This window comes from Dasypus novemcinctus, chromosome 5, assembly GCF_030445035.2.
Source record: "Dasypus novemcinctus isolate mDasNov1 chromosome 5, mDasNov1.1.hap2, whole genome shotgun sequence".
NCBI lineage: Eukaryota > Metazoa > Chordata > Mammalia > Cingulata > Dasypodidae > Dasypus > Dasypus novemcinctus.
This window is the reverse complement of record NC_080677.1, coordinates 133,009,895-133,036,751: the sequence shown is the minus strand read 5'-3', so window position 1 is coordinate 133,036,751 and position 26,857 is coordinate 133,009,895. Positions and strand designations below refer to the sequence as shown.

Genomic DNA, 26,857 nt, shown 5'->3' with positions numbered 1-26,857 from the left:
AAAAACGGGTGGTGGTGAGGAGCTGATAGCTAGCGAGGAATAGATAGGACTGACCACACCTTTAAAAAAGCAAATAAATTCATATTTACAATTTAAAACAATCCTAGGATAATCAGCTTAATCATACCATTTAGTCGAGATCATAAATGTCAGATACAGGCATTTTTTTATATTTCAGCTAAAATTGGTGTATTTTAGAATATATTATTTTCCTTCTTATGTTGTAATAATGTTCATGAGTTTAAATGTGAACTTGACAAGGCAATTTATTCTTATTAATTTTTTATTTTAGATGTTCAAACAACAGTGCCATTTCTTTACATTTAGGGATAGATGGTATCCATAAATAATATGGATGTTAATGCTTATACAATTGGAAATTAATACAGATGTAGAATTAGTACATGAAATGTTATATTTGTATATGACTATGTACTTTGTCTTTAATGTTCTCCCTCGTAACATATTTCCCAATATTTAAAAGAATCTTATTTGATTTGAATACACATGAAGAGTTTATCTATATTGTTTATGCTTAAGAAGCATTTTAATTTAAATGATATTTATATTTCTCAATTTTGTGCCTTGACATATCTCATTTTGTTAATTTCAGATTATATTTAACATCCGAATTAAATGTTTATGTTTATACTGCAAACTGTCAGCTGATATTTTCCTTGTTTGTTTCTTTCAGCAAGCATATATTGAATATTAACTAGGTACTGAGCATTACCATTGAAGTTAGAGATATAAAATTAAATAATAACTGCTGATAGTCACAAGTAGAGATGTAGGCAAAATTAACTGCAAAACTCTGATTAAATTGAATGTGATTACATCCAGATTAAATACATTACAGTGTTTTTATCAAGAACTTAACTTTGATTGGATGTCAGTTCATTGTGGATAACTTCAGGTGTCTGAAGGAGTTAACACGTAAATTCCCTTCAAGTGATTCTTAAAGTGTAAAGTGAGAAGAGTAGTTAAATTCTTATGCAACAATTTCATTGTTTTGCTGTTAAATTATAGCAAAGGAAGATGCAAACTGTGCAGTATGTGACAGCCCGGGAGACCTCTTAGATCAGTTCTTTTGTACTACTTGTGGTCAGCATTATCATGGAATGTGCCTGGATATAGCGGTTACTCCATTAAAGCGTGCAGGTTGGCAATGTCCTGAGTGCAAAGTGTGCCAGAACTGCAAGTAAGTTTTAATTTTAACTCAAAAAGTATGTATTTAGTTTGAAAGACCCTATTAATAGGTACTTAAAAGTTGTATAATATGATAAAGGTTGTTCATTTTATAGCTGTATTCATTCAAACTGACTAGAGTATTTATCAAAGTTTTTATCACTTTGAAATAAGCCTGAACAAAACTAATTTGAATAACTTAAATTCCTCTGTTGCCTAAAAAAGCTAATTTAAATTTGCAAAAATCTTTTAAATGAATTATATTAACCATTTAAAATAAATCAGCATTCAAAAATAAGCACCTTTTTTTTTGAGGGGGCTGGAGAAGATTTAATAGAAAAATAAACCTCTAGTTACAGAAATTAGTTATTACAACTGAGCCAAAGAATCAGTGATATGCTAGAATTTCCATTTATAGGAAGAACAACTTATATTGACTACAGTTTGTTTTAAAAAATTAAAAATAGATCTGAAATTAAAAATATATCTAAATTCAGTAGATTTATTATGTGGGAACTAAATATTTGAAATGGGGTTATCTTTTCTAATTTGTTGTGTTTCCATCCTGTGATCATTTCTCCAATTTTTTCTATGATTTTTTTTTTCTCATGCTACTAATTAGCATAAGTTGGAGATATTGGCATCTTCAGCAGTCTTCAAATTGTATACATGCTGTAAATTCTTGTAACCTAGAATAATTATGGCCAGCACTGCCAAGATCACTCTGTTTTTTATTAGTTATTGAATTTGATAACTATAAGCATCAATATCTGGGAGTTATGTGGAATAAATAAAACCATATGCCTTCATATTGTAAAAATTTTTAAAAGTATGAGAGTATTTTATATCTTGTATTTTCACTCAGTTTCTTAGGAAGGAGTAAGAGAATTTGAAGAGTGCTTGTCCTCCAGAATCATGCTTTGTAACTGAAGAAATGAAATTTGCAGTTTTGTATATAGAATTTATTCAACTGAATATGAAATACCTGGAGGCTAACCAACTCATGTTCCTTTTTACTTCTAATTATTCCCACGTTTATTCTAGAGGCTCATCTCTCAGCTCTTCTTGCATTCCCCATTTTTTTCTTTTCTCCTCTTGAATTCTTAGCATCTGGGATTGGCTAAAATCCACAGTCAAGAATCAAGACAGAGATCTTGCATTGGAGCAGAAGACTATTTAGGGAAAGGTTTTAGGCCTTCAACTACAATATAACGTTATTATTTTTAATACGTATTTATTTATTGCTTATTAATCACTCTTTAAGCTCTTGAGTCAACATTATATTTAATTCTCATAAATAATCTTTGATTATTATTCCCATTTTATACTTGATACTCAGTACTTAAATCCAAGTTGCTCAGAATCATAAAGCTATGAGATAGAAGTCTGAATTTAAATACAAATCTGATGTTAAATGTGATCTGCCTTCCATTGAATTACAGTGTCTTTCCAATTATTGTGCCAAGATTTATTCCTTTCCATACAGCACCACCTAGCAGTTAAAGTTCCTTCCCCCAGAAAAGATGAATATCAGGTATCTTAAAAAGGAAATATCAGAGTTTTTTATTTTCCTTAACCTTTCCTTTGTGGGAATCCTAAAATGGGTGAAGTAAACTTAAGGAGTTACTCTAGGGAGTTACTTCTGTCATTATCTGTGCAGAGAGAAAACATATACTGATGTAATTTATGAACTGCAGTTCATAATTGATTCTTTTTGTGCTTATGTTATAAAACATAAGTTTAAAGATAAGCATCATTAATGCTATCTTATTTTTTAGACAATCTGGAGAAGATAGCAAGATGCTAGTGTGTGATACGTGTGACAAAGGGTATCATACTTTTTGTCTTCAACCAGTTATGAAATCAGTACCAACAAATGGCTGGAAATGCAAAGTAAGTTTGTTTATTTTTTAAGAAGACTATCATCATTTGTATATTCATATAGAGAACAGACAAATACTCATTCAAATCTGTATGCTACCATCACATTTTTTTAAAAAATCAACTTTATTGAGGTACAGTTGATTACAATAAACGTCACATATTTGAAATTATGTGTTGACACTTGTATACACCCGTGAAACCTTCATCACTATCAAGATAATGAACATATTCATTAACCCAGAAATTTCTTGGGTAATCCCATCTTTGGACTCTCTACCCACTTTCCTCTGCCTTCCCAAGCAATCTGCTTTTTGTCACTATAGAGTGTTTGCATTTTCTAGAACTCTATGTAAATCACATCATATAATGTATACTCTTTCTGACTGGCTTCTTAAACTCATCATTGTTATTTTGAGAGTCATCCATGGTACATATGTCAATAGTGATTCCTTTTTATTGCTGAGTAGTGCAGATACCACAATTTGTTTTTTGAAACACCTCTTGATGAACATTTGGGTTGTTTCCAGTTTTAGGCTATTATACCTAATGCCACTATAAAATTGTAAACTTAACATTTCAGTGATGCTTCATGGCTTAAAACCTATATTTGAATTATTTATCTTTAATCTTCCCAGTAACCCTGTGAAGTAGTGTTATCCCCGTATGAGGAAACCAAAACACAGAGGTATATATTTTTTAATTGATTCATTTATAATCCAGAGATAAAATATATTACATTTAGATTGATTAGCTTTGAGGTTCCTTACAATGATTTTGTAAGTACCTATATTTATTTGGGTATGTATTTATTAAATATTATTTATTGTTAAATAGTTGGAATCATATTGTATATGCAGCTTTTGTGTCTCCCCATCCCTGTGGTAGTTTTAAGTGATTATTTACTCAGTTATTTATTTCTTAGATTCCATGTAAAGTTTCTGTTGGTTTTGAGATTTGGACAAGAGCTGTAGACATTTTCCCATTTGTTTTCTATTGCTAAAGATATAAGACTTCTGCTTGGTGGAACTCTTTTTAATATCTATTTGCAATTATTTTAAAGTTTTTCTGATTAGTCAGTGAGTCTTCCTTCTTCCATCTGTTTTTGTATTTGCATCTTTATGGCTTGGAGCTGTTCCTTTCTGGTCTCTGTGCTATGTAGGGAATTTACTGAGGCTCTGATAGAATCTGTAAAACTGTGTGGGTTGGCTGACAACTCTGCTTAAAGGGGCAGACTGTAGTACCAGGTAAGCAACATTCACTTAGAATTATTTTAATTCTTAACATGAAAATAGAAGGTAAAAATAATACAAGTTCACCTTTAATTCTCAACTGACTCAATTTTTTTTCTGTTTGGAAAATATTTACTAGGATCTTTTTCGCTAAAGGACTAACCTATTATAAAAGTATTGTCCATGTGCTCCCTTTGAAATCTCTACAGGTAAACTAATAAATTCTAGATTGAGGGCTAGTGAGGCTTAGTGGTTAAGTAAATTGTCCAAGTTTACTTATTTCTAGAAGCAGACTAGTGACTAACCAAAAGTCATTTCCTGTCTCATAATCTAAAACCTTATTCCAATATTTTATGCTGTTTCCTGGTACATTATACTTACTTCAGTAACAAGGGTTTTCCCTTTAGATTATTAAATATTTCTCGGTTTATTTTTCTTGGATGTAGATCTTAAGAAATTGACGACTTTAGATATCGCCATACATAACAACACACTGTTGACTTATTTTTTTATTATAATCTTAATTTTATAGAAAAAAAGTTAAGCACAAATTTCTGCAGTTATGTTATTACACTGTTTTTTGTTATTCTTTTATAAAACCAAGTAGAATTTATAAAGAAAATACAATGAATAAAAATAAATAACAAGTGATTTTGCTTTATAACTAAATTGCCAAAGTTGGATTTTCTCAGGTCCTTTTCTTTATTTTCGTTATAAAAGTGTTGATACAGAGAATGCCTATAGTATGAATATTTGTTTAAAAATAGTACTTATATTGCCTTGTCCTTGTTTACTAATTCAAACATCAAAGTGGCCAGCAAGCAATCCTTGAACATTAGATAAAATGAAACGTCACTTATTAAATTAGGTTTTTTGTTCACAGGTTCACCATTGTGGCACAATGAATAGATGGGAATCCATCCAATTAATTCTAAAATATATAACAGAAGTTCCACATTATAATTTACTGTTGTACAGTTTGCAGTTTAACTATTGCAAATTGAATATGTACAAAGAGCAGAATCCTTTGCTTATTTTATGAATTTATCTGCTTGCTTTATGAATTATGAAACTGCTGTGGTGCATATTCCTATGCTATCCAAAAACTTAGTTCTTTTTACCACATTTCTGTATTTGAACCAAGTAAAACCTTGATTTCTTCCTTGTGTGAAAAATACAAATGCAAAATGCAGGCACTGGAATTTGCATTGCAATACTGTGAAAAGTCAGTTAATTTTATATTAATTTTTAGATTAGTATGTCTGAAAAATTTCAGGTGCTCAGAAAACATGTCCTATAAGACTACACAGAAAAGTGATCCTGGTAACTCTGCCCTTGGTTTTGGTTTCCTCTTCTGTTTACTACTCCATTTGTTAGGTCTGGGCACCAGTGGTACAGTAGTTAACAGGGGCTTAATGGGGGTGTAGCGTGGTAGAGTCTCTAGAATCCTAGGTGCTGGGAAGCCTTCCAGGCCTGCGACCGCTGGGGTCAGGATGTTGTGATGTGGAGCGAATCACTGGGCACTGTGCGGCCCTTGAGCAGGATTATTCTGGAATTTAAAAAGGTGTGACAGTCAGGGGGAAGGAAAAGCCTGACATGTTTTTTCACGAACCTTAGGAGATGTAGGGAGGTGTAGGGTCTTTGAAAGTACAGAGTTCTTTTCAGAAGTGTCAGGTACCTGGGGATGGTGGTGAGTGAGGGGACCAGGAGGAGACAAAAAGGGAGCCTAGAGCACCTGTGCTGATGCCCCGCTCAGCCCTTCCCTCATGGCCCCTGGTAAGGAGTGACACCTGGAACTGGAAGCTTAGCAACAAGGTTCTAGGATGGTCTGCCTGCTGGTTCTATTCTGCAGCTGGCAGTGTCGAGGGAATTGGAGGGGAGAGGCCTTCTCACCTGGAGAACAAAGAGCCCCCTGGGAGGAGGGAGCATGCGGGTTTGAAAGACTGTGATGGCTTCCAGCCACATTCTCAGGTGGTTCTGTTTCCTTTGCTGTCTGGGTACCAGCTGATTTCACTTGTGTTCTCACTCTTGTTTGATTATTGGACTAATGGGTGTAAAACCCTTATGAATATATTAGATAATTCTTTTTTATTTGTATGTTTACATTGTTTTCACTTCAGTGCTTCTTTTTACTTTCTGAAAACTGAAGTTGAATTGGTAATTTGTTTTTTTCCCTAAGGAAAAATGGATATTTAAGACTATAAATTTACTTTTGATCATGCTTTGGCCCCACTCTAATTTCTTATATTCATAACTTTATACACGACCTAATAGTTACTTATCTTTATTTTCAGATGGTTTAATTTTATTTAATCAGATAATTTCACCAGTGTAGTTTTTCTTCTTTATTTGATTTTTTTTTTTAAATTTAATATAATTTAATTTTTTTGAGGTACCCCAGTCAGGAATTGAACTGAGACCTGGTGTGTGGGAAGCTGGCACTTAACAACTTAGCCACATCAGCTCCCCAGTGTTGGTTTTTTTTGTTTGTTTGCTTCTTTGTTTTTAGGAGGCACTGGGGACCAAGCATGGACCTCCCATGTATGAAACAGGAGCTCAACTGCTTGAGCCACATCCCTCTGATGATTCTCGAAATACAGTGACTGTTTATTAGGATAGCATTTGTGTTTATTAATTTCCCTTAAAATCTTTTTTCTTCATTTTTATACTAGCTGATTCAACAAAGTCATGAAAATTGACCATGATATATTTAACTGATATATATTTCTTCTTGTATCTTACCTTTCTCCCCCCAAAACTGTTGTTTTATTACTCAGAAGTTAGGCCAGGCCAATGCTAATATATTGTATCCTTTATCAATATATAACTACTTTCTTCATCCTGTGTAACCATTGACTTAGGGAAGCAGGGAAGAGCCATAAGGGTTTTGGTTCATTCAGTGTTACCTTTGCACACTTTTTTTGTGTGTTGGATTCTTCTGTATCATCTTTCGAAAGACTTTAGATTTTCTTCCTTTTGTGTGTGTGTGTATCACATTTTGCAATGATTTCCACTTCAGAATCTTATTTTTATAAACATAGATAGTTATCACCTATAAATTTAGCATCCTCCCTTCTCTCCCCACCCTTTTATATAGAATATAAAATTTTGCTTCTCCTCTCTTTCCACTCTTTGCCCTGATTAAATTAACCCTAGGCTATAAGCTTTGTCATTGTGCATGTATGTGTGTGAAAAATGTATTTCCTCTGTAAATTCCAACTTCATTTCACCTCCAGTCTTTTGCAGCCTCGGTTAAGTTCCTCCAAGAAAGAATGAAATATTTCCTGAAAGAGACTGTAATCTTTAGACTACCCCAAAAACTTAGTTTGGTATAATGTTTTGTTAGAACTTTTTCTTTTTTATACTCTGGAAACATTCAAAGTTTTCTTGGCTTACGGTATCATAGAAGAAAAATCTTCCTGTTTTTGCAGTTTGCTTGATCATAATCCTTTTTTCTTTTTCTTTGAAAGCTTTTGGATCTTTATTTTTCTTAGCCTTTTAGATTTGTTCTCAGGGTATATATGATAATGGTTCTAACAAATTAATTTTGCCTAGAGCATGTCATTCTCCTGTTAGGCCCATTTAAAGGTGTAGAGAAGCTTTTGGGTTTTAAAATTTAACTGCTTTTTCAAAGTATTGACCTTTTCTGCAATCTCTATAATAATTTTTAGTAACAACTAGTTAATTTGTGTCTCCTACTTTTAATTCATTATCTTATTTGTTATTTTTCAGTACCTTGGAACAGTTCTTTACCTTTCTGGGGGTCTTTCTGAGGTTATTCTCTGCCTTCCCTTTTGTCTACTCTCTTACTAATTTTCTCTAAATAGTCTGCTATTCTCCTTAAGAATGGCAATATCGTTTATAATATTGCTGAGAATACTGTTGGATAGTTTGATATTTTTTTTTAATGGAGGATGTATAGTAGGGTGGTTGAAAGCTTAAGACTTTTTTTTTAAACTTATAACAATTTCTTTACTCCTTAACAGTCACCTCTCAATCCCTCTGTCCTTCCCCAGCTCTATGTAACCACTAATTTAATTTCATCTTTATAAACTGATTTCTGTTTTGTACTTTGTGACTGGTTTCTTTCACATAGCATAATGTGTTTTTTTGTGCCTAATATTAATAACCTGTGACATTAATACATTTGTTCAATTTCAAAGAAAAGCAGTCTTATATATGCAATATTACCCATATTCATATTTCACCTGAGGTTTCACTTTAGTATGCAGTCCCTTTACATTTTTTAGCTCTCCTCCTAGTAAAATTCATGACCTTAGACTTTCCCTTTCAACCACTGTCATCCCCATATAATAGCATTGTTAGTTACAAACACTTTGATGTGCTATCACCTTTTCTATTCATTTCCAAAGATTAACAAACAACTTTTTTTTTTTTAAACCAATTCTGCACAGATTTTCATTCTCTAACCTCATTCTATTTTCTGGTGACCTTTATTCTAGTTATTAATTCCATGAGTTTATACAATGAATTTAGTCCATAATAGTGCAATCATACAGTATCGTCCTTTTGTGTCTGGCTTGTTTCACTCAGTATAATGTCCTCCAGGTTCATCCATGTTATCATATGCTTCACAACTTCATTTCTTCTTAAAGCTGTGTAATATTGCGTTGTGTGTATATTCCATAGTTTCTGCCTTCATTGGTTGATGGACTCCTGGGTTGTTTCCATCTTTCGGCAATTGTGCATAATACCACTGTGAACATCAATGTGCGTATGTCTCTTGGTGTCACTGCTCTCAGTTCTTCTGGGTTTATACCTAGTAGTCGTATTGCCAGCCCCCATCGCAAATCTATATTCAACTTCCTTAGGAACCTGCCAAACAGTCCTCCACCGTGGCTATACCATTCTACATTCCCACCAACAGTGAGCATTCCTGTCTCTTCATATTCTCTCCAACACTTGTAGTTTTCTGTCTTTTTAACAGTGGCCATTCTAGTAGGTATGAGATGATATCTCATTGTAGTTTCGATTTGCATTTCCTTAATCCCAAGTGATGTTTTTTCATGTGTGTGTTTTTTGTTTTTTTTTGCCACTTATATTTCTTCTTTGGACAAATGTCTATTCAAGTCTTTTGCCTGTTTTTTAATTGAGTTGTTTTTTCATTGTTCAGTTGTAGCATTTTCTTTATATATCCTGGATATTAAACTCTTAATTGGATATGTGGTTTCCAAATATTTTCTCTCATTGAGTATGCTTCCTTTTCACCCTTTTGACAGTCCTTTGAGTTGCAGAAGTGTTTAATTTTGAGGAGATCCCATTTGAGGAGATCTATTTTTTTTCTCCTGATGCTCGTGCTTTGGTTGTAAGGTTTACGAAACCACCACCTACCGCAAGATCTTGAAGGCGTTTCCCTACATTTTCTTCTGGTAGTTCTATGATCCTGGCTTTTGATCCATTTTGAGCTGACTCTATTATAGGGAGTGAGATGGGGTCCTCTTTTAAGAAATGTAAGAATCATACAGTCTTTAACATACAGGAATGTTGGATTTAACAAAATGATACATAATAAGTGTTAACTCAAAAAGTTGAAGAATGATCCTCTGCCTCTGCTGCTAAGTCTTCCATAGTTCTCTATTTTTTTTTTTTAAAGATTTATTTATTTATTTATTTAATTCCCCCCACCCTCCGGTTGTCTGTTCTCTGTGTCTATCTGCTGCGTCTTGTTTCTTTGTCTGCTTCTGTTGTCAGCGGCATGGGAAGTGTGGGCGGCGCCATTCCTGGGCAGGCTGCACCCTCTTTCACGCTGGGCCGCTCTCCCTCCCGGGCGCACTCCTTTCACGTGGGGCTCCCCTACGCGGGGACCCCTGCGTGGCACAGCACTCCTTACACGCATCAGCACTGCGCATGGGCCAGCTCCGCACGGGTCAAGGAGGCCCGAGGTTTGAACCGCGGACCTCCCATGTAGTAGACGGACGCCCTAACCACTGGGCCAAGTCCATTTCCCCATAGTTCTCTATAATCTTTAGTCTTAATTTATTCATTCATGTAGCAAACATTTGAGGGTTTTGCTATATGTCAAACACTCTGATGGAAGTTGGAGATGCAGGGACAATTAAGTATGCCCTCACAGAAGTGTCTGTCAGGGAGCTCACATGTAAATGAGGGACATCTTTTCAGGAACTTTTTGTATACCAAGCATTGTCAGGTAGGTCTCTTTCCTCTGTTTCTCACTCAGGAATACCTGTGTGTTGCCATATTATACATTTTAGAAAAAGGTTTTATTTGGAAATAATTTCAAACTTTTATAACAGTTGGAAAAACAAAAATAATACCCATATAACCTTTACCTAGATTCACCTGTTGTCATTTCACCTATTTGCTCTATTATTGTATGTCTTCTCTCATTCCATTTGAAGACAATTACATATACTTCATATCTCTTTTACCCCTAAATGTTTCAGTGTGTATTTCTTAATAACTGGGATATGCTTATATCATCACAGCATTGTTATCTTGTTCATAGTACTTGAATCTTCTATTCATATTCCAATTTTGTCAGCTGGTCTAATATCCCTTATAACATTCCCTTCCTCCACCCCCAAACAAGATTTAGTCTACAGTTGGGTATTACAGTATGTTCAGGATTTTTAAAAAATCAATATTTACAGGTGCATCAATTGTAAATCTATAAAAATTCAGATCTATGGTTCATGCTAGTTTCTCTTTTTGGATAAACACTCTATTCATACCATCCCTCCCTGCCCCCCAACCCCCCCAGCTCAAAAAAATAAGTTACCTTTGTTGATGAATCAGTATTTTAGGTAGAAAGTTGAGATAGGCAATGAGAGCCCCACAATTTATCAGTTTTGTTTTGAGGATTTTAAGCTTGCTAGTTCATAGGCCCAGAAGAGAGTTTTGGCTGACCCTGGCAGGCCTTGCACTTGATAAGCAGTTTAACTTTGGTAAGGATACTTCCACTTTCCATTTGGACAATATGGGAAGCCATCCTTGGATTTGGATGTGGAGTAATTTTTTTCACAATTGCAAATGGCAAGTCCTTTGCAGTGGGTCATGATGTTTCTTTAGTGTTTAAGTTCTTGTGCTTAGCTCCTAAGCTACGTAGAAACAAATGGAATACCCTAGCAGTGCCATTTTGCTTTTTGCAATAGTGGGTTGAGTTGTCTTATTACACAAAAGCTATGTCTTCCTGATTCTGGAATATGTTTCTCTTTTTTTCCAGCTTAGGTTGTTATGCTTTTGGTTTTCTTTCTCCCCCATTTACATTTTCCTAGATGTTTCAGTGCAGATTTTTGAGAGCACATCAGACATTTCAGAACAAATTGCTTTTTCATAAACATACACCCTAAATTAGTCTAGTGAAAATTAAAGTTTAATACATAATCCAAAACTATCTCATTTATTTCAAAAAGGTTTACATAAGGACTGTAATTTAGATACATAATAGACTATTTTTTCTTTTTCCTGATGTTTAGAATTGCAGAATATGTGTAGAGTGTGGCACACGAGCCAGTTCTCAGTGGCACCACAATTGCCTGGTATGTGACAGTTGTTACCAACAGCAGGATAACTTGTGTCCTTTCTGTGGGAAGTGCTATCACCCAGAATTTCAGGAAGATATGATTCATTGTAATATGTGCAAAAGGTAAGTAGATAGTTATTCTGTTTAATAATTTTGTAGATACTTGTCTTACCATACACCTCTGCTCTCCAAGCTGTTACCATTCCAGTAAATGCTTTTTTCACAAAATACAGTTATAAATGGAGTTAATTTGTGTTTTTATGGGTCTGAAAGACATAAGGAAGATAAATGGGCAGGAAAAAAGTAAAGGACAGAAATGAACATGAAGAGGGAAAAGAAGAGAGGAAATAGCTCTAAAATGTGGAAGAAAAAAATACCTCATTGCTTGTAATGACATCCAAAAAACTGCTAGCTCCCTTTTTAGAACCTATGCCATTTACCAACCCCTATAACTTTTTACCCCTCATCCTTTAACACCCAGATATTAAGCTATTGAATCCCTGTTCCCTTTTTATTAACTTTACTTTAAACTGGAAAATGTTATTTAAATATATTTATCTCTGCAGGTGGGTTCACTTAGAATGTGACAAACAAACAGATCATGAATTGGATTCTCAGCTCAAAGAAGAATATATCTGCATGTATTGTAAGCACTTAGCAGCTGAGATGGAGCCATTACAGCGAAGTGATGAAATGGAGATGGCTGAACTCACTACAGGTAAACTTAGAATTTTTATTTTTCAAATTCTTTGCCAAGCAGTCACCAATATATTACATTAAAAATAATGAAGGGAAGTCCTGATTGACCAAGATGGCTGTATAAGAAGTTCCCTCCCCCCACCAAATCTTTGAACAACTAGCAAAAACTGTCAAAGCCAACCTCTTCAAAACTCCAGAAAGCCATTGAAGAGTTGGAGTAAATAGGCCAGTGCCAAATCAAGAAAATGCAGCATTGCAAATGGTAGGAGAAGCTCCTGGCATCTGTTATAAACTCTTCCCCACCCTCCCTGAGGTCATGTGTAACCACCCTGTGCTCCCATTGTGGGTCCCTGGTACATAGTAAGCCCTGTATGTACACTCAGATGCCTGTGTATTTGTGCCAGTTTACTGGGTGGCTTACTGAAAGACTTAACCAGAAAAGTAAGTCAGGCTTACCCTCCTAGAATTTGCTATGCAGGCAGAAGGGATCTGTATACAGTTAAAGCTGTGTAAGAAACAATTAAATGAAAGTGGCCTGGGGCAAAAGAAAGTCTTCTTTTATAGGGAATAGAGGGAATGTTCACATTCCTATACACAGGGACATTCCTAAAGCCATGAGTAAGTCCAAGCCCAGGACAAGCCTCAGGCTCAGAAAAGACTGACAGGACCCTGCACTTTCACCTTTACCTTAGGTTGATCTTATTGATAGGAGGGCTAAACTGTGAAGGAGGGTACCAGTCACACATAACCAATTTGCAGAGACCTTGAAAGGTGTTTTGTGCATTTGCTTGTTTGTTTGTTAGCTCCTGGCACTCAAGGAAATCTGTCATTTCACTAGGTGGATACAAAGTACAGGCACAGATAGCTTAGGATAAAATCTGAGAGTTAACACCTTAGAAATTTTAAATGTACAATGTGCAACAGATGATTACATGACGAAAACAAGAAATGATGACCCATCCAAAGGAAGAAAATAAAAATCCAGAAACCATCAACAAATAAGATCAGACTTTGGACATACCAGACAAAAGCTTTAAATAAATGATCTTCAGTATACTCATTTAGGTAAAGAAAAACACTGAGAAAGACCCAAATGTATCAAGAAACAGTAAATATAACACATTAACAAAGTGAAGGGGAAAAATCACATGATCATCTTGGTTGACCCAGTAAAGGCACTTGACAAAATCCAGGAACTTTTCTTGATAAAACCATTTACAAAAATAGGAATAGAAGAAAATTTCTACAATATGATGTAGGGCAATATGAAAAACCCAGAGCTAACATTGTCCTCAGTGGTGAAAGACTGAAAGCTTTCTTTCTAAGATCTAGAACAAGACAGAGGTGCCCTTTATTGCCCCCAGTATTCAACATTGTGTTAGAAGTTGTAGCCAGAGCAGATAATCAAGAAAAATAAATAAAAGGCATGCAAATTGGAAAGGAAGAAGTGAAATATTTTCACTATTTGCAAATGACTTGATCCTATATGTAGAAAGTCCCCAAAAATCTACAACAAAGCTTCTAGAGCTAATAAACAAGTGCAGTAAAGTGATGGGATACAAGATCAACTCACAAAAATCAGTAGGGTTTCTATACATTAGTAAGGAATAACCTGAGGAGGAAATCAAGAAAAAAATTTCATTTACAATAGCAACTAAAAGAATCAACTATCTAAGATTAAATTTAACCAAGGATGTAAAGAACACGTATGCAGAAAACTACAGGGCATTGCTAAAAGAAATCAAAGAACTAAATAAATAGAAGGAATTCTGTGTTTATGGATTGCAAGAGTAAAGATCTACCAATAAGAGGTTAATCTACCCAAATTGATTTATAGATTCAATGCAATCCCAGTCAGAATTCCAACAGCCTACTTTGCGAAAATGGAAGTTAACTCAAAATGAATCCAAGACCTACATAAATGAACCAGGACTATAAAACTCCTGAACTTCCAGATCTTATACTACTCAAAGGTTTCTTAGACTTTAAATCCCAAGCACAAGCAGCACAAGAAAAAACAGATGAGTGGGACTTTTTCAAAAAGGAAAACTTTGGTACATCAAAGGAATTTGTCAGAAAACTGAAAAGAAATCCTCCTCAATGGGAGAAAATATTTGGAAACCACATAACTGACAAGGTTTTAATAACCAGAATATATTAAGAAGTCCTACAACTCAACAACTAAAAGACAAACAGCCCAATTAAGAAATGGGCAGCTTGAATAGCTAGTTCTCCAAAGAAGAAATACCAATGCTAAAGGCCACATGAAGGGATGCTCAGCATCACTTCAGGTATTAGGGAAATGCAAATCAAGACCACAATAAAATTCCATTTCACATTACTAGAATGGCATTATTAAAAAAACAAAACTGTAAGGGTTGGAGAGGATGTGGAGAAATAGGAACACTCATTCATTGCAAGTAGTTACGTAAAATGGTGCATGGCTGTGGAATACAATTTGGCAGCTGCTCAGGAAGATGAGTATAGAATTACCATGTGATCTTGCAATTTTGATAGTAAGTAAATTACCAGAAAAATTGAAAGCAGGGACTTGAACAGAAATTTACACACTGATGTTTATAGTGGTATTATTCACAATTGCCAAAAGATGTAATCAACCCAAGTGTCTTATCAAGTCATGAATGGTTAAAAAAAATGTGGTATGCACATACAATGGAATACTATTCAGCTTTAAAAAGGATTGAAGTCCTGATACATGCAAGAACACGGATTAACCTCATTGAAGATATGTTAAGTAAAATAAGCCAGACAAAAAAGGACAAAAATTATATGATTTTGCTGTTTTCAACTAATTGTAATAAGCAAAGTCAAAGAGTTAAAGTCTGGAATATAGGTTACCAGAGATAGATTGGGGTTAGAAAATTGGAGGCTGATGGTTAACTTGTACAGAATTTCTATTTTGGTTGATAGTAAAGGTGTGGAGATGGATGGTGGTGCTCGCAGCACATTATTGTGTGTGTAATCAAAAAGCATTGAACCACTGAGGTGAATGTGGTTAAAAGGGGAAGCTTTAGGATGTATTTATTACTAGAATAAAAATTAAAAGATAAAATATAGTACTGTACAACACAATGAACCCTTTTGAACTATAGTGAATAGTACAGTATAAGAATATTCTTTCATGAATTATAACAGATGTAAGATGCTAATACAAGGTGTTAATGATAGGGTAGTATATGGGAAAATATACATAATGTAAATTATGAATGATAAGTACTAGTATGATTTTAATAATCTTATATCAATGGGTACAAAGGTAACTACCATTAAAAAACAGTAGTGCTGGGAAGCAGACTTGGCCCAGTGGTTAGGGAATCCGTCTACCACATGGGAGGTCCGTGGTTGAAACCTCGGGCCTCCTTGACCTGTGTGCAGCTGGCCCACGTGCAGTTCTGATGCGCACAAGGAGTGCCCTGCCACGCAGGGGTGTCCCCCCATAGGGGAGCCCCACGCGCAAGGAGTGCGGCCCCTAAGGAGAGCCGCCCAGCGCGAAAGAAAGTCCAGCAATGTCCAGGAAGAAAAAAGCAATAGTGCAATTGTTTTAAAAATCTAATCAGTTGTGACAAAATTCCACACCAATGCAAGGTGTTCGGAGTGGGGTATGTATGGGAATCCTGTATTTTATGCATGATTGTTTTGTAAACCCACAATTTTTCTAATAAAAAAATTTTTTTTTAAAAAGATGAATGGATAAATATGTGGTAAATTCATGCAATGAGTATTATTCAGCCGTAAAAACGAATTTTTTTAAAAAAGATTTATATATTTATTTATTCTCCTCCCCTTCCCCTACCCCCCCACCCCGGTTGTCTGTTCTCTCTGTCTACTTGCTGCGTCTTCTTTGTCTGCTTCTGTTATTGTCAACAGCACGGGGATCTGTGTTTCTTTTTGTTGCGTCATTTTGTTGTGTCAGCTCTGCGTGTGTGCAGCACCATTCCTGGGCAGGCTGCACTTTCGTGCTGGGCTGCTCACCTTACGGGGCACACTTCTTGTGCGTGGGGCTCCCCTATGCGGGGGACACCCCTGCGCGGCACGGCACTCCTTGTGCGCATCAGCACTGCACATGGGCCAGCTCCACATGGGTCAAGGAGGCCCCTGGTTTGAACCACAGACCTCCCATGTGGTAGACGGACGCCCTAACCACTGGGCCAAGTCCGCCGCCAGAATAAGTTTTGATATATGCTACAACATGGATGAATTTGGAGACATCATGTTAAGTGAAATAAGCCAAACATAGAAGGGACAAATATTGTATGATCTCACTGATCTGAAATAATTTGACTAATAGAGTCAGAAACTAAAATACAGGTTATTAGGGGCCACAGTGGGGGTAGAGAATAGAGGGAGTTAATGCTTAATTGATACAGAGAGTTAATCCTTAATTTGTGATGATGGAAAACTATTATGGATGGTTTTGATGGCTGCACAATATAGTAAATGTATTTAGCATCACTGAATTAATATGTTTTAATGTAGTTCAAAGGGGAAATTTAAGATTGTATATATGTTATTAAAATATAAATATTAAGACAGCTTTTAGTATTGGAATTCTAGTTGTCATGTTCTTTAAGGCTACAGTGATAGTTCTTCAGCCTTAGGGCTTATGACCCATTTGCATAATCAGGGTTATCTTGCTCCAAATAAGTTTTTGTTTCATAATGTCCTTCATAAATGTTAATTTTCACCTCAAGGCCAAAATTTTATAGTAAATTTTATTTAGGAAAGATATATATTTACTAGTATCCTGTTGGTTATGAATAGGTCTTACAAGGTGAAGAAAATAAATCTGCTTACCAGTTTTTCATTTTCTTCAATATGACTGGCAACTTATATGAAAATTCCTTTTTATAATCTGGAAGAGGTTTAAGTAGAAGTCTCTTAATATTTCATTTCCAGTGTACTATCAATATACAGTTAGGAAATATCCTTTTAATGTGAATTATCTTTTAATATAGTACCATTTTCGTATTTTTTTAAAAAGTGTAAATATGTATTTGGTTCAAATTAAAAACTTGGAAGATAATCTTACGGTATTTTTTGTGATAATTTACACCCACTAGAACAAAGTAAATATTATTGACTTAGTTAACAAATGAAAAATTCATTCTGATATAAGGAATAGAATAATTATTTTCTGTTAAGATTATAACAATGAAATGGAAGTTGAAGGACCTGAAGACCACACAGTATTTCTGGAGCAGCATGCAGTTAGTAAAGATGTCAATGGTCAGGAGTCCACACCTGGAATTGTTCCAGATGGTAAGAATATTTGCAATAATGCATATACCTATTTTTGTTGAAGAAAAATGTGTATGTACAGTGAGTATGTGTACATCTGCTAAAACTTTAGTACACTAAATAAAAGGAAAGATTCAGTCACAAAGGAGATTAGGAAAGGAGCATATCAGTAAATCTGATAACCTTAGGGAAAAATTAATAGGAAAAGGGCATTTATAGATTTGTGGTTCAGCTGTGATCTAGATTTACTTAGTAACCACATAACTTTCTTCAGGGATCAAATGATTTTCATTAGAAAGCAATTTTTTTTTTCTCTTTTTCTAGTTAGATTTGTAACTGGTAACTAGAGCTGTTGGTGACTTTGAAATGTTCCATGATAAGCTAATGAAAAAAGTTATTGTTTTAGGTAGTCTTAGCATTACTGATAATGGTTATATTAATTATTTCAGTGATATTTCAGTTAAGCTTTTTGCAGATTGCTAATAACTGTTACTATACTTGAGTATCCATAATAAGAGACCAGATTGGGGGAAAAAAACAATTTACTAAGTTTAATTATTAGTTCATCTGAAAATCTGGTATTATACACCAAACTTTGTTAGTTTATATAGATTGAGTATGTACATAAATAGCCTCTGAGAGTTTTGACATTTTTTTGTGTTTACATTTAACAAGTCGTACTGCAGGTATACTTCATAAAGGTGTAAAGTAAAGGAAAATAAGGCAAAGTTATCAGTAATAATCTATCACAGTACAGAATAAGTTTCCTGATTTTACCTTCATATCCTACTTCCTAATGAAAACAGTATGTTTTGTTTTTATGTTGGTTATTGGTATTTGTTTGTGGAATAAAATTCTTAAATTATTGAGACAGCAGTGATAAAGATTTTGTCTACCTGCTATAAATTCCATTAATTTATTATTTACAGCGGTTAAAATCCACAATGAAGAGCAACAGACAAGTAATACACCAGAAAATCTTGACACAGATGGTCTTCTCATTTCTGGTAAGCAATAATTCTTTCTCAAATTTGATCAGTTTTACAAAGTAATGCCTTTCTGGTTATGTAGATTCATGTCCTTGTCCATTTAGTTAACTCTTCATGTAAATTTTCCAACAGATACTTAAAACGTTTTGTTAACACTATATTACACATTACCTAAATCTTTTAGTCAATTGACTCTTTTCTTGGAAAGTACTAGCAGTGGATTCACATTCTGTAAAGTGTTACTAAATCAAATGTTTCTGTTATGAGGCAGGTAGAAATGATTGCATACAAATCTAGTATTTGAATGTAATTGAACTATTTGGGATGTAGAGCATGTTTACATTTTAATCTTAATACCTACAGCCTAGAATATAACAAATCTACTTTTTAGTGGTTTATACGTGGATTGCCAGTATAGACTTTAGATCGTTGGTTTTCTGTTATAATCAGAATGGTGTATGCCCTTGTGGTTAGTAGTGATTAGTACTTCTCACTTGAGTCATCAGTGGGACCTCTAACTTTACTCTTAAGTAGGATTGGGTTAAAGGTTTTAACATATTAGTACTCTTTTAAAATTTACCAGTTAGTTACTGTTTATATTTCTGATACCTAATTAAATTTAATGACATGCTAAGATTAGTCACTTTAGTTTTTAGTCAATGAGGAAGAAACAAGGGTTACATCCCAAAAATGTATTGGATACATTAATGGGTACAACTAATCAAAATAAGTCTTTGTAATTAGTAAATCTTTTCTGTCTGTGCTGTTACTCATTTGAATCTACGAAAGCTTTATTACATTCAGGGTGTCTGCTATTGCAAAATATCTTTGCATTTTTATAGAGTAGCCTTTATTTTTTAACCTAAACACCTTACATAAATATCATCTCTGAGCCTTATTTTTCTAGTTATAAAATAAGGATGAAGGCTTGATCTATGTAATTTTCAGTACTTTTCTAAGTATGCAAAAATATAAAACATTATATATTTATAAAAGAATTATATTAGTAATTAATTTTATTTAAATATTTTTAACAGAAATTTCCTTAAACTGTGGGGATCCTTTTAGGTCATCATTTCATAATGTTTTTTGATCTGTGTAGAAATACATAAGGGAGATTCTAATCCATAAACCCTTGTATATTTTGGCCTTAATTAGCTTAATGAGGAATTCTTGAGGAATATTTTCTGGTTTAACTAAAAGGATGTTTTAACATTCCCCCATCCCCTTTTAATGCCAAAATCTATTATTATTAAACTACAAAGCATCAATAGTGACTAATACATCATTATCTTAAAGCTCTCATAGTTAGAAATTTAAAAATTCACATATATATTAATGAAATGAATATTCCAAATTTTGTAGAATCATCCCACAGTAAAATGAATCCTGAAGTGGAAAGTCATATTTCTCATGAAATTGATAAAGAAAAAATGGAAATGTCTTCTAAAGTGATGCATATTGGTGATGAAGATCAAAATGAAAACAAAATGGAAGTGACAGAGAAAATTGAAGTCATTACACACCAGATCATTGTGCAACAGGAAGAACTACAATTAGAGGAACCTAAAATGGCGGTATCAGCAGAAGAATCAAGGCCTCAAAAATTAACCATTGAATCTGTTTTTAGTTTTCCAGAAACCTTAAGGTCCTCATATGAGGAAAATGCTTCTTTATGTTCTGAGGAAAAGTTGACGGTAGAAGAGGTACAAGAGGAAATGAAACAGAAAGAAAATGCTGAATCTTCTGCTAGGTTTGTGGAATTTGAAATGACTCCTGCAATTGAAAGCTGTATGAAAGGTAGTTCATGCCAAGGGGACAAATCTATAAAATTACCATCTGAGATAGAGTCACTATTTTCACCAGCAGCAGACATAACCAAGGCAAATGTGTCTTCCTCTCCAACACTTTTGTCAGACTTGCCTTCTCATGACATGCTGCATAGTTACCCTTCAACTCTCAGTTCTTCTGCTGGAAACATCATGCCTACAACTTACATCTCAGTCACTCCAAAAATTGGCATGGGTAAACCAGCTATTACCAAAAGAAAATTTTCTCCTGGTAGACCTCGGTCCAAACAGGTAGGGTGATTTTAAATGATGTTGACAAGAATAGATGTCGGAACAATTATATAAAATAAGGAGTATATGTACCTTTGGTTTGGAGGGGAAGTTTTTCTTTCCTCAGGTAGAATTTAAATGTAATGTTGACTTAAATGTGTTTTGGCCATTTTTTAAAATGCTGTTAATGAAGAATTACTGTATTAACTTGATGTGATCTTATTTGAAAATGCAGCTTTGTTGAGAAATGCAAATGTGGACTATTTGATTATAGTTTCTAATGGAAAATATTCTAAAACTTTTAGTTCTATGTCAGACTAACAATAGACTCTTAAAAACTAAGTTTGGGGCATTCAGTAATATTTACTTTTCTCCTCATTGTGTATGTGTGTGTGTGTGTGTGTGTATATATATATATAAAAATGTGTGTATATATGTATTTTTTTAAAATTTATTTTATTTACTTATCCCCACCTACCCCCTGCCTTGTTGTTTGTGCTCACTCTCTGCGTCCATTCGCTGTGTGTTCTTCTGTGTCTGCTCATCTTCTCTTTGAGAGGCACTCAATTGCTTGAGACACCTGTACTCCCTGCTTTGTCGTGTCTCTCATTGTCTTTCCTCTTTATGTCTCCTTGTTCCATCATCTTATTGCATCAGTTCACTGTGCCTGCCAGCTTGCTATTTTGCTCTTCTTCTCGAAGACACACTGGCAACTGAACCTGGGACCCTACCGTTTGGTAGGGAGGAGCTCAATTGCTTGAGCCACTTCTGCTGCCCAAAATGTATATATTTTTAATCACGTATGCATAAAAATTTACTAAGGAAAGTTTTCATTGTGGGGATTTCTCATTTTGAGGTTTCTGTTAATTGCTAACTTTTGTGGCATTTTTTTTTTTCAAGTTAAGATTTATTCCAGTAGTTTTATGGAGACATTTTAGAATTATATTGTTGCTATTTAAGAAGTGAAGGGGTCTCTTGCTGAAATTGTTTTAAATAGTGTGGATTCTGTCCTTTCTGGATGAGTCCCAGTTTTTAAGTGGGATTTAATTGAAACTACATGGCAAAGTAAAGATACTATAGTTAAAAATTATTTATTGTTCTACAAAATCCCTACTTTCTGCGTGTTTCATAATACAGCAAGATGTGAAGCAGTGCAGAATTATTTAGTCACAATAGTAATTTGAAGCTTTTTTCTTTTTTAAAAAAATTTGAAGCTTTAAATTTCATGCTTTAATTGTTTCCAGTAACTAAAGTTTTAATTTTTATAGGAATATTTGGGTCTTAATCATCTAATTTTAGAATTCTAAGACCAAGAGAGAAAACCTAACTCAATTTTAATGTTGAAATTAGTCTCTTTTGACTTAAAATCCAGATATATTTTATTCCCTAAAGATAACAGATTACAACAATGGCAGAGTACTTGCCACATGGGATTAGCTATTTATGGTGAAGAGATACATAGTAAACTAAAGCACTCTATATAAGCCTTACTCTAAGTGTTTTCTTGGGTTGTTTTTTTTTTTTCTTCCAAGAGAGTGATTTTTCTTCTCAAACCAGTTTCCTTCCTCCCCAGTAGTTTAAGTAGAACCCAACTAATGCATGTATAGTTATATAATAATATGTAGTTGATTATGAAAAGACTAGCAGCTAAAATTTGAATGTCAAATTACTTTTGGTTCAGATATTTATGTACTTTTAAGATACTGCATCATAAATATTTTTGTTACATTTTGCTGGTCTCACTCCTTATTTGGAGACTTATGTTCCAGTAAATTGGGAAGCCAAATTCAGTATATTGGGACTATTTTTCTATTGACTTCCATTCTAAAGTTGTGATGTGTGTATCTATCTTTATTCTTCCAGGGTTATCCTACTTTGTATGTCATATCCTATCATTTGCTACTGCTTCTTCTATATTCTCTATTAAGTCCTAACTATGGTATTATTCTTCTTTCTATTTAACCGCCACTCTCATTGTTAGTTCATCATTTGCTGCTACTTTCGGACCCTCTCAATGAGTGCAGTCAGAAAAGAATATACTCAAAGAAACTAATCTTATAAACGCCCTGCAGGCAATTTTTTTAACCTCCTTTTTTCTTAGCTTCTTCTTCCATACATTGTTTCAGAGGTATAGCAAGCATCCTTCTCTTGGTGAGTCATGACTGGCTAATATATACTACTGTTATTCTGGGGAATATTAATTGGATAGGATGAGATAGCACTTCTACTTTCTATCAGTGCTGTGGCTCTAACTTCCGGGGAATATTTTATGTATAAACCAGAATGTATATAGCCTAATATTGATATTGCTAAAGTTCAGGATTCTATTACATGGATTTTATGATATCAGGCATTCCTGTGTCAAATTCTTATTTTCTCTAGTGTTTCATTTGCAGATTCTTGGCAGTGGGGACTGGTTATAAAATGAGATGGATTTTTATGGAATTGTTCGTGATGTAAGCAAGATTCTTTGGGTTTCTATAGAAGCCAGAAAATTGGACATGTGTTTCATACAAACTATCCTAATGAACCAATAATTTTTTCTATCATTTTTATTTAAATTATATTTCTTTATATTTTAGAATTTCATATTTCACTATTTTTGTAGGTATATCTACATTGGATCTTGTATTGAGTAAAGTAGTTATTGACCTTGTCCCATATTATAATCAACTGGAGAGCTTTTAAAAAATACCAGTGCAATAGCCCCACCATGATGAATTAAACACAGTCTCATGATGCTTCTTTCACCTTAACTCTGGAAACGGAAGCTTCAATTAGAGAAATGTGGTAGTACTCTTTATTTTACTAATTTTTTAATACAATAGAAATAATGCCACAAGGAGTGCTCTAAAAATATAGTAATAAATGAAAAAAAATTTAAATTCATCGTATAAATCATATCCTTTCATTTCAGCCCTTATTCTGTTTCACTCATTCCACAGTTGTAATTACCCAGTCTAATTTGGAAACTCTGAGATTAGTAATCTTAGTACATCTTGTATTATTTTTGTATTATTGTATTTAATGGAAAGGTTTTAAATGTTACCAGGTGACTATGATCTATTTCAAACCCTCAGATACTAATTCCTTTCATGGTGGCATATAAGTAATAATTACTAAACATTCTATGAAATGTATTTTTAGGTTTTGCTGTTGATACTTCAAAAAATTTTTTTAAAAGGAAACAAGTACTCTTAGCTACATTTTGGTAATTTTCCAGACAACTTCTAAATCCTTTTTCTTCAGTTTTGATTTTTACTTTTCCACCATTTTATTGTTAACATTTTATGTGTGTGTATACATACATATGTGTATAGATATATATATGAAAAGCTTAGGAATTTCAGTAAGTTCCAAGACTGAGAGGTTCTCACAGAGAAGTCTAGTTTAAAATATAGACAAGTAAACAGCCTATTAAATATAGTGTGTATTATGTAGGCTTGTAGTAGAGGAAACCACAGGATACTATGGGTAGGCAGAGGACCTAGAAGGAGAACACAACTCAGGCTTGTCAGACTTAGGCATGTTTCCTAGGAGAAATTTCTACTGAACCCCTTGCTACTCAGAGTGGGCTACAAACCAGGAACATCAGCATCAACTGGGAATTAGTTAGGCAGAATCTCAAGCTTCACCTTTCACTTGAATCAAAATGTGTATTTTATGAAGATTCCCGATGATCCAATGCACATGAAAAGCTAAGAGGCATTGATCTAAACCATTGTAAAATCATAGATTTTTAAACCTTAAAATGTCTAGCCCTTTGATATATCAAGCTAAAAACACATAAATAATAGAAACACCAGCTTTTCTTCCTGGTTTCCTTCTGTCTGTAGTAATATTTCAGAAGTCATTTCTAAAACCATTGCTAGCACCAGCCCCAGTGTGCATTTGAAATATTGAAGGCTTAAATTAAAGCTAAACATTCTATACTTTCAATATCAAATCATAATCAGGACTAATTTCTTGTTCTATTTGATGTTCAATTTAGTTTTATATATGAAACTTGCTTATGTAAAATAATTTTAAGCCTAAAAATGTTGTTTGTTACCTTAACTCTAATGTACACATGATTGAATGAATGTAGTACCCAAAAAACAAATATAAACTCCTATGTTTTCCATTTCCCTTACTAGTTGTCCTCCTTTCTTCTCTATCTCTTCCGTGTTTTCTCTTTCTCTAATAAATTAGAGTCAAGGTCTAATAGCAATTTTGGTTTTCTATACTATGTTTAACTTAGAGTCTTAGAGGAAGGAAATTTGCCCATGAGATACCAAACCTTTATGAGGACTCTTAGTAGTTACTTTGGTCATGTTTAACAGCCAGCAAAAGGATTTGACTTCTAAGAGAAAGTTTTTGCCCATAATAGCCTGTCCTTCATCTGCCATTACTGTTAACATTCCCCTACCCCACAGTCCTTGTTACAGCTCTATAATTTACTAGGTTGACAAATCTACCTGAGACATTAGCCTCAAAGCAGAAAGGATCATAATACCAACTTTAAACAATTTTGGGGGTTAAATAATTTTTCTTAGAATCTTATTCCGCCTCTGCTACCTAGCTTTTTTTTTTTTAAGTTTCTGTAAGATTTGGTGATAGCAAGTTTGTTATATTTAGCTTTCTTTACAAAATTTACGGGCTCCTGGTGGCTATATTTTGAATCCTTTTTTTTTTTTAATTTATTTTTATTTTTATTTATCCCTCCCCCCCTTGCAGCTTGCTTGCAGTCTGCTCTCTATGTCCATTCGCTGTGCATTCTTCTGCTTGTCCACTTGTCTCCCTTTGCTGCGTCATCTCTCCACAGGTGCAGGCTCTCAGCTCTCTGTGGGCGCGGGCCAGCTTGCCTTCACAAGGAGGCCCTGGGATGCGAACCCTTATGGTAGACAGGAGCCTAATCGATTGAGCCACAGCTGCTTCCCAATCCTTTTGTTTTTAATTCACCTTGTAGATAGTTTAACAATATCATGCATTTGATAGATAATTTCTTATAGGTAAGGAAAAACCAAGAATCAGGGCAAAAACTGATGTATATTCTATACCATTGTTTATTGCTTATTATTGTGTTCATGCAATAAAAGATAATGGGTGCTTAATAAGTACTGAACAGAATGCTTAACATAGCAGTGAACAAAACAGGTTTGGTCTCTTTATATCAAGCTTAGGGAAACAAATAATTACAAATGTAGTAAGTGCTATAGTAGGGTAAACCATGTTGGGATAGGGGAGCACATTATAACTTGTGAAACTGCCCTCATCTGAGTGGTCTGATAAGTTATTTTTGATCAAAGTCAAGATCTAAAGGATGAGTTATAACCAAATTTTGATTTTTAAAAAACCTGTATTTTGTTTTAAGATACAAAGATTAGCTCATTTCTTCTTTGTCAAATAACTAAGTATACTCATAATTTTTCTTCTATATAATCTTTCTTCCAATGTCTTAAGATATGCTAATTAAAATTCATAATGTAATTATCCAAGCTTCCATTATATAAATTCTTCATAGCAGTTTAATGGTTTTATGATTATCCTGAGATGGCTTCTAAATATTTCTGATCCATAAGATCCTTCACTTGGTTCATGTATGTTTTATGAAATGTAAGCGCGTTTTGAAATGAAGTACAATTTTGGCATCAAAACTAACTTTGAAATTGTGATGAATAATACATAATCACAAAAAATCTTATTTTGGAAATAAAACAATTCACTGTTATTTTACCTTAGAGTTCAGCTTTATGGTATATTTTGAGACCTGTCTACTGACATAACATTAAATGGTCTACCAAAAGGAATTTAAGATGTACACTAGCCCAACTAGGCTCAGAGGAAATCCAGTGGAAGTATTAGAAAGCTAAATTTAGATTTCTCTCACTTCCACCCACTCTCTACCACTAAATAAAATTGTGACCCCCAGCTGTGATGCAGTGAAGGGAATTAACGTGTGGTTAGGGAGATGGTGGTTCACTTGGGGTGCTAAGGAAAGTTCTCTCTGATGAAAAAATATTTAAGACCATACCTGAAGAATCATTAAGAAGCCAGCCACTTTTA

The 26,857-nt window shown here is 34.1% G+C and overlaps 1 protein-coding gene across 13 annotated transcripts in view; it reads left to right on the top strand.

Annotated features, from left to right (window-relative positions):
- KMT2C (lysine methyltransferase 2C) overlaps positions 1-26,857 on the top strand; it is a 357,676-nt gene that overhangs the window by 215,896 nt on the left and 114,923 nt on the right. For all 13 annotated transcript variants that reach the window (XM_071215365.1, XM_058298034.2, XM_071215363.1 and 10 more), the window contains exons 8-14: positions 1,030-1,201; positions 2,967-3,081; positions 11,759-11,928; positions 12,372-12,523; positions 17,668-17,784; positions 18,693-18,770; positions 20,118-20,833. In XM_071215365.1, coding sequence (XP_071071466.1) covers positions 1,030-1,201; positions 2,967-3,081; positions 11,759-11,928; positions 12,372-12,523; positions 17,668-17,784; positions 18,693-18,770; positions 20,118-20,833 — 1,520 coding nt within the window. The remainder of the gene's footprint in view (positions 1-1,029; positions 1,202-2,966; positions 3,082-11,758; positions 11,929-12,371; positions 12,524-17,667; positions 17,785-18,692; positions 18,771-20,117; positions 20,834-26,857) is intronic.